Source organism: Oenanthe melanoleuca, chromosome 20 (assembly GCF_029582105.1).
Source record: "Oenanthe melanoleuca isolate GR-GAL-2019-014 chromosome 20, OMel1.0, whole genome shotgun sequence".
Classification (NCBI taxonomy): domain Eukaryota; kingdom Metazoa; phylum Chordata; class Aves; order Passeriformes; family Muscicapidae; genus Oenanthe; species Oenanthe melanoleuca.
The window spans coordinates 6,835,348-6,854,531 of NC_079353.1; the positions used below are offsets into that span (position 1 = coordinate 6,835,348).

Here is a 19,184-nt window from a genome sequence, read left to right on the forward strand (position 1 = left end):
AAAGTTTCCACAATAAGCTTATTTGGTCCCTCAGGAGAACATGGACCATAAAGATGTATCCAGAAAAAAAAGATAACTACTATGAAAAAAACCCATTTTATTATTTTGATATTCATTCAGTAAAACTATCCTCTTGCACAGTAAACAGAAAATTATACTGATAGTCCAAATATTAACAAGACAAGACCAAACCCCAATTATGAGAAAAGCCTGAGACAATTGGGCTTGTTCAGCCTGGATGACAGCAGGCTCCAGGGTGACCTAACTGGAGCCTTCCAGTTTCTGAAGGGGACTACAAGAAACGTGGAAAAGGACTTTTTACAAGGACTTGTAGTAACAGGACAAGGAAAAATGGATTCCTACTGACAGAGAGCAGCTTTATACTGGAGATTAGAAAGAAATTCTTCCCTGTGAGGGTGCTGAGGCCCTGACACAGAGAAGCTGTGGTTGCTCCATCCTTGGAAATGTCCAAGACCAGGTTGGATGGGGCTTGGAGCAACCTGGGATAGTGCAAGGTGTCCCTGCCCATGGGAGGGGGTGGAACAAGGTGAGCTTTAATGTCCCTTCCAACCCAAACCATTCATGATTCTGTCATCAGACCCAGTCAGCCAAGGACAGACTTTATGAATACAAGCACTACTTTCTCAGCCTTTCTTTCTTTTCCCAATTTAGGCAGCAACATCTCATCTATATTTCTACTGACTGTTACCTGCCAAACACAATTTCAATTACCACAGAGTAAAACAAAAATACAAGTAAAAGGTCAGAGAAGATTTGGAAAGGCAGCATACACAGCACATAAAGAAAAATTGTATTGTGACAACCTCTTCTTAGAGAAATCATTCTGTACAGTTAGAAACGATGCACAATTTTTAGACACAAACCTTTTGCAGGCACTCCAGCACCTTGGCCATGTAGGCTTCCTGGCACGGGTAGGGCTGGAAGGGGAAATCCACTGTGATCCCGTTCAGAGTGATCTTGGGCATGGTGCTTTCCCTGAGGTGCCTGCAAGGAAGGGCAGACCATGATGACCCTGCTGTTGTGGTGATATCACACCATGATAGGGCTGGAAGAGACCTGGAAGTTCACCTCATTCAACCCCTCCCATGGGCAAGGACAGCTTCCACAGACCAGGTTGCTGCAAACCCCATTCAACCCGGCCTTGAACATCTTGATGGGGCAGCCACAGCTGCTCTGGGCAATCTGTGCCAGTGCTGTCACCACCCTCACAGGGATCAATTTCTCCCCAACATTGCATCTAAACCTGCCTCTATCAGGCTGAAGCCACTCCCCTTTGTATTGTCAATAGGATCCCCCATCTTTATTGTCGACCCCTTCAGCAACTGGAATGAGCAATTGGGTCACTACCGGCTTCAGGCCGGGCCGGTACCAGCGGCTCCGCGGGAGGCTCACGGGCACTCGGGGGCCAGTCCCAGATCCCTGTGCTCCAGGGTCCCCGTGTCCCAGATCCCTGTGCTCCAGGGCTCCCATGCCCCAGATCCCTGTGCTCCAGGGTCCCCGTGTCCCAGATCCCTGTACCCCAGGGTCCCCGTGTCCCCGCAGTCCCAGATCCCTGTGCTCCAGGGTTCCCGTGTACCCACAGTCCCAGATCCCTGTGCCCCAGGGTCCCCGTGTCCCAAATCCCTGTCCCCAGGGTTCCCGTGTCCCCGCAGTCCCAGATCCCTGTGCTCCAGGGTTCCCGTGTACCCACAGTCCCAGATCCCTGTGCCCCAAGGTTCCCGTGTACCCGCAATCCCAGATCCCTGTGCTCCAGGGTCCCCGTGTCCCAGGGTTCCCGTGTACCCACAGTCCCAGATCCCTGTGCCCCAGGGTTCCCGTGTCCCCACAGTCCCAGATCCCTGTGCTCCAGGGTTCCCGTGTTCCCGCAGTCCCAGATCCCTGTGCTCCAGGGTTCCCGTGTACCCGCAATCCCGGATCCCTGTGCTCCAGGGTTCCCGTGTACCATCAATCCCGGATCCCTGTGCTCCCGGGTTCCCGTGTCCCCGCGTTCCCGGCGCTCCCGCACCTCCTCTGGCGCCGTTCGGAATCCCCGCGCCGCTGTCACGTGCTACGTCACCACGTGCGAGCGTCACTTCCGGCGCGCGCTCTCGCGAGAGCGGCCGCGTTGCCCCAGTAACGGGCCGGGCAGGCGGCGGCCATGGCGGGCCCGGGCCGGGGGATCCCGGTGGAGCCCAGTCTGGGTGTTGGGGAGCGGGTGCGGCTGCGGACTGGTGGCGTCTCATGAGGGCCCTGGGCAGGAGCGGTCCAAGCCCGGTCCTGTTGAGCGCTGCCGGGTCTGAGGGACGCGGTTCTGCTCCCCAGATAGGCCCTGGGCGGTTCAGCCAGAGGGTTCTGCCGCTTCCCCCGGGGCGGAGACCGAGCTTCGTCGAAGAGGCGAAATATCGGCTGTTCTCTCGCGAAAAGCTGCATTTCCAAAGCTTCCCAGCCCTGTAGGGATTCCCCGCACCGGGCTGCCCGGGACTGGCATTTCTCCCCTTCTGAACAGCTCAGGAGCGTGTGATAAGCGATGCCCTTGGCCAGAACTTGTCTGCAGTGCCCTGCTGTGCTTTGTGCTGGGGTGGGCCACCCTTGGGCGGTGCTGCATGCAGGAGAGGGCAGAGCACGGCAGGATTCTTTGTGAAACCCTCGACGTTCGAGGTGGGAGGGTTCTGTGGCTTTATGTTGTGCCTCGCAGCTCCTGCGTTAGGAACGGTAATGAATTCTGACGGGTCTCTTTTGTTAGGGGTGAATGTGCCGCTCCTTTGTTCCCGGCTTTTCTTAACCGCGGTGCTCCCACCCTTCAGTCCCCTGCCAGCGTATCCAGGCACTTCCAGGATCGGCTCTGTCGGTATTCCAGATGCTCAGGCCGTGTGGTTGTGGTGTACTGCTCTGGATTGATGGATTACCCAGTTTTGTAAGAATCTGTTTTTAATAAATGCATAGGCATAGTTACTTGTATCTCCAAATTTTGTAAAAGTGTTTGATGCAGCTATATGAGAGAGAAGGCAGGAAGAAAATACTTTGTGCTCATCTCTGTGGTTTATTGCTATATCTCATGCTCTCACTGCATGGAGGTAGAACAGGATGTGGCTTCTTTTATTGTAGCTTTAAAATACTCTACTCCTGGCCAGGTGCAGAGCATGTGTGTAGAACAGTTCTGATATTAAAAGGAACAGATCTTAAACTATGTAAGTTAAATATTGTGTGATCTGTTCTGTTCCCAAACTCGTGGTACCTCCTGTGTCATTGTCAGGGGACCCTCATGGGTGTTGCTCTTTTGGTTGCCAGCCTTTAAATTCCTTCAGCTGGATCATAAACTGTTTCTAATTTCAGGGAGTGGGCTGGAGAACACTTGAGTTATTCCTGTGCATCTTTGTGCGCTCCACAAAAAATTTAACAGCTGGTTTTGCTCATATTTCTGACTATGAACTCTTTAATGTGATACCAGCCACGCACAATTAAGCTGCAAAAGAAATTAGTTTGTAAAGATTGTGAAATGAGAGTGTGAGATAACTTTAGGGGAGAAAAAATATTTAGAACTCCTCATAAATACATGGAATACCCTGTTGTTATTTTCTGTAAATACATCTTTCCTACCTTGAAGAACAGCATCAATAGTGTATCAGAGGAGATTATTTTGCCGTATTTCAGTGCTGTTGATAGAAGCCATGTCACCTGCTGAGAGAGGGGAGCTGGGAGGTGACCAGCCCAAGGCAGGAGTGGGCTGTGAGTCAGTAGGTGCCCGTGTCCAGCAGCAAACATGAGTCAGCTCCTGGAGGCTGCTCCTCTGCACCACTGACCTCACCTGACCAGAGCTGCAGGCTGCCTCCAGCATTGCTGGCCTTCTAAAAACAGAACAGAGGAAATGGGCTCTAAGTTTAGAGGGGAAAATGTATTCCTTGTTGTGGAGCTTTAGTGAAGCTGCAGCATCTGTTGGGATAAAGACACGATAAATAAAGGTGTTGGTCCCCCACTGAATTGTCACCTTGGTGTTTGTCTGCCTAGGATAAACCCTGAGTGCTCACAAAGCTGGAGAGGGAGAGATTTCAGAACTGTGTCTGAGCAGGACAGAGAGTTGTGTGGCAGCCCCTCACCAGCCTCTCCCTGCCAGCCCAGCCAGGAGGAACCAGCCCATCTCCACTTCTCACTCATTCCTGGGTTTAAGATCTTGGATAAACTATTTGTCATTTTCAAGAAAGAAAAATCCAATGTACAAAATAAAAACCTTGAGAAAGATGATCCTTAACCTCTGTGGGGAAGTGGCTGAACCACACCAGAGACCCCAGCAAGGGGAACACTGGTGCTGTGCAGAAATGCAAAGTGAATAATGGCTATGTTTGTTCAGAGGCTGCCCAGGCAGGATCTCCCTTCCCAGATGAGATCCAGATGCTGCCAGAGGAGCAGGAATCTTTAGGAATGGGACAAAAGAGCCACGATGCCTAGCTGTAAAATTCCTGTGGTTGGCTTGAAGGTTATTTTCCCCTTTTCAGATAGGGGAAGGTTGAGTTGCCATTTGTTGTCTTTCTGAGTCTTTTGTTTGTCCCCCAAATGATTTGATTTCTTTTAATCCTGATAGTCCAGAGCCTTTCAGTCCATTTACTGTTGGGAAGTAACGACACAACTTTCCACCTTGACCCTCCAAATCCTTTTCTCCCCATTTCTCATGCAGTTATTCCAGTGGGACACATGGCTGTGGCACCTTGAAATCATTCCACATCCTTTCCTCAATAAAAGGAATAAAATGTGTGCTGGATTGATACCAAAAGATCCAGAATGTTGCAAGAGGTAGCCAGACCCTCTTGGGGCTACTGGGAATATCAAAGCCAGAGTTCATCCTGAACAGAAGGGAGAAATCATTCCAGCAGTCAGGTGCCTGGGATGGCTGCCTTTGATCCTGGCAAAGGAGCTTTTGAAACACAGGATAACCTGTCAAGTCCTGGAGATTCAATCCAAGGAGAAAGTAGAGAGAGTTGGAACTACAAAACAAGACTTGGACAGAACAGAGAGCAGTTAAAGGTCATAAAAAAACCCTCCTGTTGCAAACACACATTGAAAATGTGTGGACAATGTTAATTTTATTCTGACTTAGACATTTCCTCTCTTCCATGACAGTGTTAGAATAGGACACTGGGAGATTGGGGGAAAAATTAGGAAAAAATAAAAATCTCTGTTCTTTCTAATTGAATTTAGTAGGCAGTGTCTGTGGCTTCTGCTCCTGAGCAAGCCAGAGCCCTGGCAGGTATTCCAACAACCTGTGGTTCTCTGCAGCAGCTGGAATTGTTTGGGAGTGTCTGCATTGCAGCGTGCCAGGAGATGTGTGGGTTTGGGAGGATTCCTTCTTCCCTCCTGAGTGTGTACTCTAGAAACAGAGAAGCATTAGCCCCTGGCAATAGCCACAAATGGAAATTATAGAAATTACAGAAAACAGACAGAAAAATACAAAAAAGGAGGTCCTGATGCCTAGGGAGGAGGAGAAACCCAGAGAATTTTCACTGAAATTGAAAGGCTCCATTCTGCTCCTTCTCCTCTACTTTTATAGCAGTTTCCTCCCCAAACTGCAGCTCCTTTAGTGCCTCAGTGATGGTGCAAAAAAAAAAAAAGAACTAATACCATGCCTAAAAACCTGCTGGGATCCTCCCCCCTTTGCTATTTGCCTAAAGCTGCTGCAAGGTTTGGGGTTTGGGTTTCACACCTCAGCCCAGTCAAGCCAGACCCTTGACCTGGCCCTGCAGGTGAGGCTGCCTTGGAATTTCTGGTTTAAAAAAAAATAAAATTAAAAATCAATTATTTTGCTTAACTCTGCTTTCAGCAAGGGGAAAAGCAGTTTAGCCTATCTCGAGCAGACAAGAAAGGGAGGAAGAGGAGGAAAAAAAAAATCCTCTTTTGCCAGCGCCCGGCTGGGTGTGTCTCGCCCCCCCCCCCCCCCCCCCCCCCGCCGTGGGGCTGTGTTCCTGGCAGGCAGTCTTGCCTGGGAGGGATCTGCCGTCAAAGCCACCCAGGAAAGGAGGCCTGATACGCTCATTAATATTCTGAACTAGTGACCCTTCTTTTTCTTTCCACCCCTCGCCTTTCTCTGGGCGCTCCAGCCTCTCCCCGCCGCGGATGGCTGCAGCCCCCTCCAGCTGAGTCAGTCCTCCCTCCCCGCAGCATTGCAGCACCTCCGCAGCTCCTGCGCTCCCTCCTGCTCCTGCAGCACCGCTCCGCTCCCGCCGCAGCATGGCCAGCACCGTCTCAGGTAGGACAGGCGGCTTCTCGGGGGCTTGACACCAATGCACTTCTAAAACCATCAAGTTTTATGTATTTTTTTAATTATTATTCTGAAGGTTTTGTTGATTTTTTTTCCCCCGTGGGTTTTGGGGGAGTTCTGTGCTGAGGAGGCAGCTGGTATGGCAGCATTGTTCCCCTTCCTCCCCCATACACACACACCCCTCTGATGCAAGATAGCAGGTGGGCTTTTTATTTTAATATGAATACACGTGTGATAAACTTGCCAATTTAAAGTATTGCTGCCATTTCATTGTGCCATTAGAAGATGCTTCTACCTGCCAATTAAATATTATTTTTAAAACATTGTAGAGCTTTTTTTTTTTTTTTTTTCCCCTAAGAAAAAAAATTGCACGTGGTGCGGCTGGATGTCAGGAAATCAGAAACTGCATTTTGTTTTCTGAACATCATGTATTGCCTAAATGGGTAATGGAGAGGAAGACATAGGCAAGAGTCTGTAATGCCCTAAAAAATCCCCCAAAGCCAACGAGAAGAACCTGGATGGGGTTTTGTGTATTCTCCAGGCTTCCCAGCCCCAGATTTCTTGCACAGCTCTCATTTTTGGCTAGAAGATGCTACAGGGGAGCGGTCCTCTGATGGCGTTGGGTGAAATGAGATGCTGCAAGGGAAGCCCTTGCTCCCTCCTGCAGCAGTACCGGGAATCACAGCGCGGCTGCCTGGGAGCCTGCTCGGGTTTGGCTTCAGGATGGCAGCCCGAGGATGCTGTGCTGCTTCGGTCCAGCTTCCTAAAGACCCCTTTGGCTGGGAAGGAGGGATTCAAGTAGCTGAAACTGGGAGTGTGGGTGAAGGAGAAGAAAAGCTTGAAATGGTACAATGAACAGTGGGTGGGTTTAGAGGGTCTTTTTCTTTTAGAAAACCGATTTTTTTCTTGGAACGACTCTGAATTCTGCAGCCCACAAAGAGGGACTTGGGAGGGGGAAGCGAGATCCTGGAGGGCTGAGCAGGATCGACAGAAAAAAAGGAAGAGCAGGCAGTGCTTTGTGCCCCCCAGGCAGGCAACCAGCCCCCAGCAGACCAGGCAACACTTCTTGCTTCTTTCACTACCCTTTGCCGAGGTTTCCTGCCGTGCATTTTCTATTTCTTGCTCCTTTTAAAAGACCAGTAGATGCGGGGGGAAGAAGGACAGAGACATGGAGGGGTGTGTATGTGGGGGGCGTATAAGGGCGCAGCTGATCCCGAGTTGGCTTTGCATGCAATTAAAGACATAAAGCAGCATTGTAAAAATGTGTTTATGACAGAAAACCCCCAGCTATTGTATATATTCCTGCGAGTATCCCTGTCTCAATGAACGTCTGCAGCAGTGCACTCTTGGGAGGTGCCACCCATCTCCTGCCTTCCCTAGCGAGCAGGATTGGACCTCGTTTGCAGAGTGGGGGTGGGAGGGAAGGCTCAGACTTACCAGCCCTCTAAACCAAGGTTGCATCGAACTTGAGATGGACGAGGTGGTGGGTGAAACACAAGTAGGCAGAGCATGCGATTTCCAGTTGGTGCATTCTCACCCTCCCAACCCGCTGCATGCCCATAGCACATTTCGTCCTCCCAAAGAGGCAGTTTTACTGTCAAAGAGACTTAGGATCATGAAGAAGCGAGAAATGGAGATCAAGCAGAGACGGAATTTCAAGGAGTAGAAAGTGGTGGGAAGCAGCGCTGTGGCAGGAGGGAAGAGAATAGGGCGCTGTGTGCCAAGGGAGGGTCGGGGCTGAGCCTCGCCCAGCTGCCTTTGCAGGAGCAGCTCCCCATCTCCCCATCGCCTACAGCTCGTTCAGCAGCATGGAGAGTAGCCTGGAAAGGCGGGGAAAAAATATAGGAATCCTTCAATTAAGGAATGAATCTCGTTTGCTTTCTTCGTTATTTCCTCCTTTATTCTCAGCAAAAGCCCATCCCTGCTGAGGGGAGGGCAGCTGCAGTCATCTGCGGCTGATGCCCGGGGGCTTATCCCCCTCGGGAAGATTCGCTTGGTTTGTTTAAACAAACAACCGAATCCTTGGGATGAAAAGGAACAGGGCTCGCTCCCCCGAGCCTGGCTTGCCTCTCTCTCTCCTCCCTGTCACCTCGGGGGTTTCTGCGGGCGCCGGGGGCTGTTTTGGGTGCGGGAGCCGGGATGGGCGCACATGCTCAGTGCCGGCTGGGCTGCGGTGCCGGCCGCGCTGCCCGGGCAGGGCACAGCCCTCACCTCCTCCCCTTGTGCAGCATTGCACAGGGCTTTGTGCCTCTGGGCTCCTGCCTGGGCTCTGCGGGGCTGCGGAGCTCCCTGCGCACTTTGGAGCAGCTGGGTTCAATTGAGACCTGAGATTATGAAATGATGCAGAAGGTGACATCCCCACCGACTTTCTCAACGCTGGCGTGTCTGAGAAGGTGGAGCCAAGAGGAAACACCAGGTTGCCATTCCTGGCCTCATGACTGGGCATGGTAAATGGGCCTTGGCAGAGCCCAAGGTTTCCTGAGATTTCCCTGTCCTGCACTGAAATGTGAGAGCTGAGGGACTTCATGTAGCTCTGGGTTATTCCCTGATCCCTTTTCTGGGTGCCACTGAAGGACACCATATGGTGTTGTCCTGTCCTGCCATTTCTACTGCCCATGCTGGAGAGTCAGAGTCCTCTCTATGAAGCTCTCCCTCTCTCTGTGTTCTCAAGAAATGACTATTGTCTTTTTCTTTGGCTGTTGAAGAAGTCTATGTGGCCTTAAAAAATTATGGTTCTTTTATTGGGAATTCAGTTTTACATGCTAAAAGAGTCTATCATTGAAGGCATTTACTTTTTTTTTTTTTCACCAGTGTATCCAAACAAGGGATCTAAATAATTAGCAAATGCTTGTTATTTCTAAAGTATAAATAATATCTTGTTTAATGGCACCATGTAGACTCTGGGAAGATGCTTCAGAGATCTCAAAGGAGCTTTTTCTTGGAATCTGTCACTATTGGTTCAGATCTGGGGAAGGCACTGTTTTATCAGATAAACACATTTTCCTTCTTTTGAGTAAAAGCTGAGATTTAGTGGTCTGATGTGGCAACCAGAAGGCTGCAGACAAGCCCATTATGACAGCAGTGTGGGCAGCAGAAGGGTGAATGGCCCCAGTGATTCTTCATGACAATCTTTGGAGGGACCTGAAGCTCACTCAAATTTCTATACCCCTAAATTAGCTAGAAAAACATGCCCGGATAATCCCTCCCAGTTGTTCTACTGACATGGGCTTTACTCCTCCAGATGTGAGTTATGTTTTAAAAATTAAAGTCTCCCCTTCAGAGGGGAGTTAATGGCTATGATTTAGAAAATACAAAAGAGCCAGAGACCAACAAAAGACCATGTGCATGGCACATCCAAAAACCATGGCACCTCCCAAACGGTGAAGAGCTGCTCAGCATATTTCCAAATAATACTGTTATTCTTTCAAGGTACCTCTACATGATTATTGCCCTACTAGAGAATCTTATCTCCTCTGAACTTGTTTATACAGATAGTACCACATATAATGGGGAAATACAATAATCCTCAGTGGGAAGGAAATGGGAAGGAAACCAAGATCCAAGGAAACCAAATGACTGACTGTGGTCACACAGCACATCTGTACCTGACACATCATGGCACTGGGCTGTCTCTGTCTCATGAACTTCTGCCTCATCAGCTCCACAGCTCTTTCACAGCTCTTTGTTTCACCCAAACCTGACTGTGAAACCTGTGTTTGCCTCAAATCCACAAACACTCTGGGTCAGCTGCTTCCATTTGGTTCCTTCCTCTGCTTTATCCAGCAACACAGGCCTCACTCCTCTCCTTCCAACAACCCAGTAACCCCCAGCCAGGGCTGTGCTGCACAGCTTGGGCCCTTCCCTGTTGCTGAGCCCATACAAGAGGAGATTTCCCTGGTTATTTTCCTGGGAGCAGCCCACATACTCCAGTGCTACAGCTCAAGTGATTTGCTGATGCATTGGCTGTGCACAGCATGGGTTGTTGTGACATTCATGAGCTGCCAATAAAACCTGGGGGGAAGGAGGTGGGTGATTGAAAACCATTCCTGGGCAATAGTTTAGCAGATGTCTGACAGAAGGCAGGGTAAACCTCACATCTGCCTGTTCTCATGGATGATTCCACATGAGTCCATGGTAACTTCTGGGCCTGGATCTCATGGTGTCCCTATACCATCAGTGTGGGCTACAACAAAAAAAAATAGAAAACCAAAACCAAACCAAACCAAAAAACCCCAAACAAAACCCCTACAAATGTTTTCTGGTTCTGCAAGATTTGCTGCTGACTTGTTTGTGGAAGCTGGAGACCAAGAAGGTGAAAGTGGATTAGACCAAAGGTCTGGCCAATATTTTTTTTACAGGATTCATAGCAGGGGAGAAAATCTAGAGCCTGCTGTACTCTCACAATTTATTGAGGGCTCTGGTTGCTTTTGATGTGTATGTGGCACTGCAGTCTGTGCTGGAGGTCTCAGTTCTCTGTCATCTGTACCTTCTGTTTTAGCTTTGACTGCATTTATAATTGGCCTGTTCTTATTTTTTCATGAGATAATATTCATTATGGAAGCAATTCTTACTTCTCTGAAGTTATCTTCACAAACCAAATTATTTTCTTGTAATAACCTTCCTCTGACCTTGCTATCAGACAGAGCACATCCAGTCTCATCCATTTAAATTTCACATAAATTAGCCTTGCTCTGCCTCTGGTTCTCTGTGACTGATGCCATGTTGGTGTTGTGCTGAGATGGCCTCTCTCTGTTTTGCTGGATGCCATTAAATACCACCCCAAAACCTGGCTACAGTTTAGCTTTATGTATTTAGGAAACAGAAAACAAAACATTTTAATGAATAATAGGTTTCAAGCCCCACCATCCAGGCACATCATGAGCAGGAAAATGAATCCCATTGCTCCTGCACCACCCCATTCCCAGCTGTTCCTCCATCTCTGGCACCACCAGCACTTGGGGAGCAGCTGGATAATGTCTCCAGGGATTGACTTGGAGATAAACACTTTACATGGATCGATGGTGTGCACAGCACTCCTGCAAAGCAGTGGGGATATGGAAATGCAGGATGTTCCCTACAGCACTAGAGGGAGCTGGGAGCACCCTGAGCCCCCTGGTGCCTTGGTGAAGGCTCAGGACATCTCCCTTCTTCTCTTTGCAACAGGGAGAAAGTGATTTTCCCGGGCAATATATTCTACTGTAATATAATAATAATACACAGGGAAAAGTAAGATGAAAAATTCTAATGAAGATTGATTGGCTCATGGTGTGTGGGGTGCAATAAACCAAACCAGAATCAGCCTGTGCTGATTGCAGGGCATAAATGTTCAGAAAGGTTGAGGAACTAACTGCACCTTTATGGATTGTAGCTTAACCACTGCTCAAATTCCTTTAAAGCCAACAAAATGTGAGTTCACTCCACTTTACAGGATGGGACACTGATGTATTTTCTCTGACTTCTATGGCTTATTCATTTCTTGGTTTACACAACTCAGTTACTTGTAATATTTCACCCCAGTTCTGATATGACAGCAGTGAAATGTTATGACACAGTGATGAAGACCATGGCAGAGAGAATGAATTTGCTGCTGATCCTTCTATTGCAGTGTTTGTCTTAAAAGAGAAGTAAAATGTCAGTAATTCATACCTGAGTGAGCAGCCTGTCCTAATCCTCTGCCCACAAGCATGGCAGAGTTCTTGCTGCACCTCTGAGACTGAAGCAATGCTTTGGTATCAAGTCCCTGAAGACCTGAGTCAGATTAATTTATACAGAAATGAAATATTTGCTCAGTGCAAGCGGAATTTGTTTTTTTACTAAGTTAACAGAAGTAAAAATGCTAATAGATGCTCAAGTAAAAAGTTCAGTATTCCCTAATTGTTCTTAAAATATGTGCATTTGTGCACTAGATCCATCCTTTCTGGACAGGAACTCCTTGGCCGTGTCATATTCTGGCCAGCCATGTGTCTTTTCCTGGTTCAAAAGTTTTGTCCACTGGCATAAATTTGTCCTCAAAACCTTTAATCTATTGCAGATGAGAGTACAGATACTTCTGAAACAAATTCTGGGGCTGAGGTTGGTAATCTTTTACCCCTGAGTTTTAAGCAGCTGTGGTTGAGCCAAAGTCTTGCTTCAGGAGATCTCAGGCTTGAACTTCACTGACACAGGTTCCTAAATAGTGACTTCCTTTTAGTTACTGAATCACAGCGTGCCTTTTCTCATCTTAGCCTGATAAAACAATTATTTGTCTCGGAATGATGTGCACAAGGCCATCACTGTGATGCTTCTGTGTCCCACAAAAGCTGGCTCTGGAACACAGGGGTGGCGATTTCAGGGATCCATGGAGTTCTCAGGGCATGGGTCAGAGGCTCCTCAGGACATGAATGACATTGAGGGTCTGGAGCGTGTTCAGAGAAGGGAACGGGGCTGGGAAAGGGTCTGGAGCACCAGGAGTGTCTGAGGGAGCTGTGGAGGCTCAGCCTGGAGGAAGGAAGGCTCGGGAGGACCTTCTCACCCTCTACAACAGGAGGGTGCAGCCAGGTGGGGCTCAGCCTCCTCTCCCAACTAACAAGTGATGGGACAAGAGGACATGGCTCTTGTCATGGGGTGCCAGAGAAGGTTTAGACTGGACACTAGGAAAATGTTTTCACCGAAATGGCTGTCAAGCCCTGGCATAGGCTGCCCAGGGAACAGTTGGAGTCACCATCCCTGGATGGATTTAGAAGCCATGTAGATGGACACCTGGGGACATGGTTCAGTGGTGAGTTTGGCTGCGCTGGGGGAACACTCGGACCTGATGATCTCGGAGAGCTTTTCCAATCCGAACAAATCTGTGACGATTCTGTGACTCTACAATCTCTTCAGGAGACCGTCCTTGTCCCTCTTCATGCCCGGCCCCCGCGGAGGTGCTGAAGGGACAGCTCCGGCTGGGGTCGGGCGAGGGGCCGGTCCTGAAGGGACAGCTCCGGCCGGGGCGGCACACCCGCGGCTCTGGGTGTGCCGGGGGGCTCCAGTGCCCCCTTCCCGCAGCTCTGGGGGTGCCGGGGGGCGCTCCAGTGCCCCCTTCCCTCGGCTCTGGGGGTGCCGGGGGCTCCAGTGCCCCCTTCCCGCAGCTCTGGGGGTGCCGGGGGGCTCCAGTGCCCCCTTCCCTCGGCTCTGGGGGTGCCGGGGGCTCCAGTGCCCCCTTCCCGCGGCTCTGGGGGTGCCGGGGGCTCCAGTGCCCCCTTCCCTCGGCTCTGGGGGTGCCGGAGGGCTCCAGTGCCCCCTTCCCTCGGCTCTGGGCGTGCCGGGGGCTCCAGTGCCCCCTTCCCGCGGCTCTGGGGGTGCCGGGGGGCTCCAGTGCTCCCTGCCCGCAGCTCTGGGGGTACCGGGGGCTCCAGTGCCCCCTTCCCGCAGCTCTCGGGGTGCCGGGGGGCTCCAGTGCCCCCTTCCCGCGGCTCTGGGTGTGCCGGGGGGCTCCAGTGCCCCCTTCCCGCAGCTCTAGGGGTGCCGGGGGCTCCAGTGCCCCTTTCCCGCAGCTCTGGGGGTGCCGGGGGGCTCCAATGCCCCCTTCCCGCAGCTCTGGGGGTGCCGGGGGCTCCAGTGCTCCCTGCCCGCGGCTCTGGGTGTGCCGGGGGGCTCCAGTGCCCCCTTCCCGCAGCTCTCGGGGTGCCGGGGGGCTCCAGTGCCCCCTTCCCGGGGCTCTCGGAGTGCCGGGGTGTCGCTATACGCAGATAGCGGCGGATAATAACCACAAACGTCTTCTTAGGCAAGAGAAGCAAAAGAAGCATTTAGCTGAAAAACTGAACCATATTTATAGAGTGGTTCGCAAGCTTCAAACGGGACAATAGTTCATTGGACAATAGGAGAAAACATCTCCTGTCACGTACATCATGAAACTGTCCCTTGGTCAACACTAGGTGCTAATCTAGTTTATTAATTCTTTTCTATTTACAAGAAAGCTATCATCCTGGAAAAGGCTCAGGCCGGAGCTGAGAAACTGTCTCAGCCTGGGAAACATCCTCCCAGCCTGAGAAAGAGAAAAAGAACTCAGAACCTGAGAAAAGGCCTGGCTAAAATCTGCCTAGGCCTTTAGCAGTGTCCACACCGGGGGGCTCCGCTGCCCCTTCCCGCAGCTCCTCCCGGCAGAGGGGAGTGCCCGCAGTGGGGGCTGCTCGGAGCATCCCCATCCGGCCCCCGGGGCCGCGGCAGCTCCAGCCCCGCTCCCGTGTGCCGCTAATTGCGCCTGACGGCTGGCGCCGGGGTGCAGCTGCGGGCTGCGGGGCGGGAGAAGGACACAGAGCGCTCCCAGCGCCCACCAGGGTCTTTTGTCCTCCTGCTCCTCTTCGTTTTAATTGACAGAGAGGGTCGGTCGGTTTGCTGTGCAGAAGGGAAAGCAGGACAGGGGGGATCCCGATGGAATGGAACGCAGGTGTGAAATCACCACGGCAAACCTGAAAGGCAGGAATGCAGCATGGAATCGTCTGCACACAGTGCCACTACCGAAGCCCAAGTCATGAAATACAAAGTACTGTACTCTGTAACAAGCGCTGTCAGGCAATTAAATTGAATGAAATGAGGAGGCCAGGGGTGTGGCACATCTGCCTCATACCCAGGACCAGACATAATGGTGGAGCAACGACCTTGTTGACTGGTTTGTTTGTATTAAATGATAATGTCTAAATGATAATAAATGATAATGTCTCTCATCTATTCCCAGGGATCCTCCTCAGGGCTCTTGGCAGCACGTTAGGAGATGCATTAGCTTCCTGCTCCATGCCACGACTTTGGGCCTCTCAGATGCTCTCCAGAGGTTTTTTACATTAAGAACAAAATCAAAGATGTCCAGTTGCCACTGCTGGTGTAAACTATTCCTATTTGGTTTACATTTAACAGCAGGACTGGGCAGGAGGTTCAATCAGAATGGGGAGCAAGCTAAAAATAGTGTTCAGTCAAGATCTGAGCTTCAGGGATGGTGGATTAGCAAAAGAAGGGTGCTAATTTAGGGTGAAGTTCTGTACCTAGGAGGAAAAATAAGTGCAAGCATGAAGCAGGCAGAGGTGTTCCCACTCAATTAGCTGTGGGAAGACAGAGAAGAATACCTGAAAGATGTTCCTAAGGGCACATGATACACATGATGTTACTTTTTTCAGAACTGTTCTGTGTCTAATGCCTCTTCAGAGCACAAAGCTCTGGGGATTTCCCTGCCCTGGCCCAGGGGAGGGTCTTGCTCTGAAGGTGGCATTGTAAGCTGGGTTGCAGAGGGAACAAATCAAGGCCAGAGGCGCCAGGATATGCGGGAAATCCAGAGGCAGAGCCAAGGCAGGACAGCAGAATGCCTGTGCCTGTGGCAGAGGCAGGAAGAAGGGCAGCACAAGGACGCTCAGGGCAGGCTTGTCAGGACATGCAGCCATGAAAACACTGTCCCCACAAGCGTGGGTGTCACCCAAGGAGCCAGGCCACATCCTCACAGGACCCATGAGACAGCAGCACCCACTGCTAAGCCCCAGCTGATGATCTGCCACATAGGAGTGATGCTGTGAGGGTTTCACTGTTGTGATAAAGAATGTGACAGCCTGACAGAGCGCTTCACTGACTTCAACTCCTTCTATTCTGAGATTCTTTGTCAGCAGTGTGCAAACAATTCACTGTCTTAAATGTGCTGAACTCCAAAAATACAGGAGAAGATTGCCCCAGAAGCAGATGGCTGCAATCTGCATTGGGGCAGCACTTGTGATCACCGAGGATGCTGAGGTGCATCCTCCAGTCCCAGGAACAATGAGCAGGAGCAAACTGAGGCTCACAGCAGCAGAGCTCAAAAGGATTGTGTGTTTCCTGTCCTTTACAGAAGGATGGTTACTGTGGTCACATACCGTGCCAACCTTCTGCCCTCTGCAGTGGCAGAATCCACTCACATCCTTCCTGTTCTGCTGCTGCAGGGCAGGGGGCACCTTGTGAAGTTGGGGTCCAGCTCTTCCCCTCGTAGCAGAGCCCCTGAATGATTTCATCACTCAAATGCCCCTTTTTTTCTCCACGTTGCTGACCTCCTGTTGCCTTTTCACCCTCACGTCACAAATGCTGGATTGTGAAATATTCCCAACTCACCAGGGCTTGAGCAATGTTCCAGGTGTCAGTGGGCATTGTTTGTCTCAGAGACTGGAAATTCCACTTACAGTGGAGAAGGGCAGGGCAGCTGTCCCAACATGTTTAACTAAATGTGTGCAGCATCCCAGCTCCTTTGGAGGGAAAACCCTGCACAGAAACTTATATCCCTAGATGTGTTAAATCCCTACTCTGTGTGTTCCCATAACATTTGCCACACTGGCAGCTAATTTAGGCTGCTCTAGATCAAACACTTCTTGGGGGCCTTTTGGCAAGCAATGGCAGCATGGAAACATCACAGAGTCTGGGAGTTGCAAATGGGATTTCCTGGCAGTGTGGAAAAGCCTCCATAGAGTGTGATAGCTGCAAATGGGATACTTCCTTAATTCCTCCATGAAAAAGATATGCTGTTGCCATTAGAATCTCTCTCATTGCTATTTCATATTTTTTAGCCTACAAGGAGAAAATGAAGGAGCTGTCTCTGCTCTCCCTCATCTGTTCCTGTTTCCACACCCAGCCCCATCCCAACACCATCTACCAGTATGGAGGTAGGTAATCTGCTCCCGCAGGAGCTCCAGCAGTGTTTGGATAATTCTCCCACAGGCAATGTGGGAGCTTGCCAGAGTCAGAGTCTCTCTGCTTCATGCTGGGGTGATATACAAGGTATTGACAGCAATGTGACCTTTCTGTAATTGTGCCATGACTTTAAATTAATTGCATTTGCATGGAGGGGATGAAGGTGTTTGCTAATCAAGAAATTCTGGAGATAAAACAAAGTCATGCAGATCAGGACATGGGAAAATTCTAATTGTGAGGAGCTTGATGACCTCAGGTCACTTTCCTGAATGGCACAAGTTCCCAGAGTCACTGTTTTTTCCCCCACACAGATATGGAAGTGAAGCAGCTGGATAAGAGGGCATCAGGCCAGAGCTTCGAAGTGATCCTGAAGTCCCCTTCAGATTTATCTCCTGAGAGCCCAATCCTTTCCTCCCCTCCCAAGAAGAAGGACCTGTCCCTGGAGGAGCTTCAGAGGAGGCTGGAGGCTGCAGAAGAGAGGAGGAAGGTAAGATGTCCAGTAGAAGCAGTGACTTTTCTGGTACTAATTGCACCAAACCCTAAAACTCAGCAGGAGTAATCTAAAACAGCTGGGAAGTGTCCTAATCATAATTCCACTCTAAATTGTCAGGTGAGACATAGGAATCATGGAGTGAGGTTCTGCAGCATGATTTAGGCAGGGAATTCAACTCCATCATCATCATCATCATCATCATTGTGTAGATGTGGCATGGGGATGTAGATGGGGACATGGGTTCGTGGTGGGCTGGGGGAACTGTTGGACTCGATGATCTCAGAGGGCTTTTCCAACATAGACAATTCTACAGTAGCAGGAAAAAGGCATCAAAAGCATCTTCCAAGCAAGAAGATTGTGTTATGGGGTGGAGGGGGTGGTTTGAGCACAGGAGGGAGTCAGGCAGCCTCTGTGGGGAGGTGAGGGCTGGCAGAGTCTGCGGTGGCCTCACCCCCTGCCCCTGCAGACCCAGGAGGCGCAGGTGCTGAAGCAGCTGGCGGAGAAGCGGGAGCACGAGCGGGAGGTGCTGCACAAGGCGCTGGAGGAGAACAACAACTTCAGCCGCCTGGCCGAGGAGAAGCTCAACTACAAGATGGAGCTGAGCAGGGAGATCCGTGAGGCACACCTGGCTGCCTTGAGGGAGCGGCTCCGCGAGAAGGCGAGTGCGACCCCGGGACAGGGCGCAGAAAAATGGGGTCTGCTCCCAGTGGGATGGGTGAAGGGACGGGTGTTTCCTTGGTGGTGGTTGCTGAGGAGGAGCTCTGCTCCAGAGCAGCGTGAGGAGGGGGGTTATGTCAGCCTGGATAATCTGAGAAGTGCAAGTCCAAAGCCACAGCATCAGGCCCACTGAGGGCTGCATGGCTGAAGGGTTTTGCAGGAGAGAGGAGCCAGGAGTGCATTCACTGGAGGTTCCATCACTTCCAGGCTCCCACAGATGGTTCTTCATTCCTTACAGGTGTAGCCCGCTGCCCTTGGGGTGTTTCGGATGGGAAACTGGTCTGTTTTTTAATGTCTGATGCAAATCCTGTGTGCAGGAGGAAAATATTGATCACAGGACCAGGGCGTGTTAGCCCGGTGTCATTTCTCCCGTCTTTGCAGGAACTGCACGCAGCCGAAGTCCGCAGGAACAAGGAACAGCGGGAGGAGATCTCTGGATAAAGGGCTTTTCTACACATCTAGCACCTGATTCCTGTTAACAAACCAACCAGTCGACCAACCAACACATTTTATTTTGTTTGTCTAGATGCAACATTCGGTTCTCCATCCCCCCTCCCTGGTGTTTGTCCCCCAGCTACACGCTTCTCTCTGCATCCCTAATCGTCAGTGCTTGTGGGGATTCACAGATCATAGGGACCTCTAAGCAGAATAGCAGCTAGTTCACATCAAGTAGAGAATCAATCAGTCAATCAAACAGCTTCTTTGGAGGGTTTTGTCCTTTTTTTTTTTTAAAAAAAAATTTCTTAAACTGATGTAAAGAAAAAAAGCCAAAAGAAGATATTAATAAATTCAACCAGCAGTGTCACAGAGATACGGATTTCTTATCAGGGGCTTTTCCTCCTCTTAGTGTTTGCTCTGAGCCAAATATCAGTTTCAGAAAAATGAGAAATAAGTGATAATTTCTGTATGTGAAGTGAAATAAGAAGCAGCCCCCTGTTTGCCCATGGTAGGAGAGAGGAAGGAGAGGGATGGATGGCTCAGGAGCTGCAGTGTGCAGAGCCCCCATGTTTTGGCTGCCTCAGAGCCAGCCCAGGTAGGCAGTGACCACAGTCCTCACCTTGGGGTGGCTTTTGG

At 50.4% G+C, this 19,184-nt stretch overlaps 2 protein-coding genes across 6 annotated transcripts in view; one reads left to right on the forward strand and one right to left on the reverse strand.

Annotated features, from left to right (window-relative positions):
* Positions 1–2,088, reverse strand: part of RTEL1 (regulator of telomere elongation helicase 1) — a 45,943-nt gene extending 43,855 nt beyond the window's left edge. For 2 of the 5 annotated variants that reach the window (XM_056507148.1, XM_056507147.1), the window contains exons 1-2: positions 1,964–2,075; positions 885–1,005 (exon numbers count right to left, since the gene is read on the reverse strand). In XM_056507148.1, coding sequence (XP_056363123.1) covers positions 885–986 — 102 coding nt within the window. In that variant the 5' untranslated portion in view covers positions 987–1,005; positions 1,964–2,075. Of the gene's footprint in view, positions 1–884; positions 1,006–1,747; positions 1,800–1,923 lie in introns of those variants that run through there. The other 3 variants (XM_056507146.1, XM_056507144.1, XM_056507149.1) reach the window with 3 other exon arrangements.
* Positions 2,089–5,929: 3,841 nt separating this feature from the next.
* On the forward strand, positions 5,930–18,836 carry STMN3 (stathmin 3). The gene is made up of 5 exons (XM_056507155.1): positions 5,930–6,235; positions 16,777–16,872; positions 17,212–17,387; positions 17,860–18,051; positions 18,492–18,836. Exons 1-5 carry the CDS (start codon positions 6,217–6,219, stop codon positions 18,549–18,551), a joined length of 543 nt encoding a protein of 180 aa, XP_056363130.1. The 5' UTR covers positions 5,930–6,216; the 3' UTR covers positions 18,552–18,836.
* The last annotated feature ends 348 nt before the right edge of the window (positions 18,837–19,184 follow it).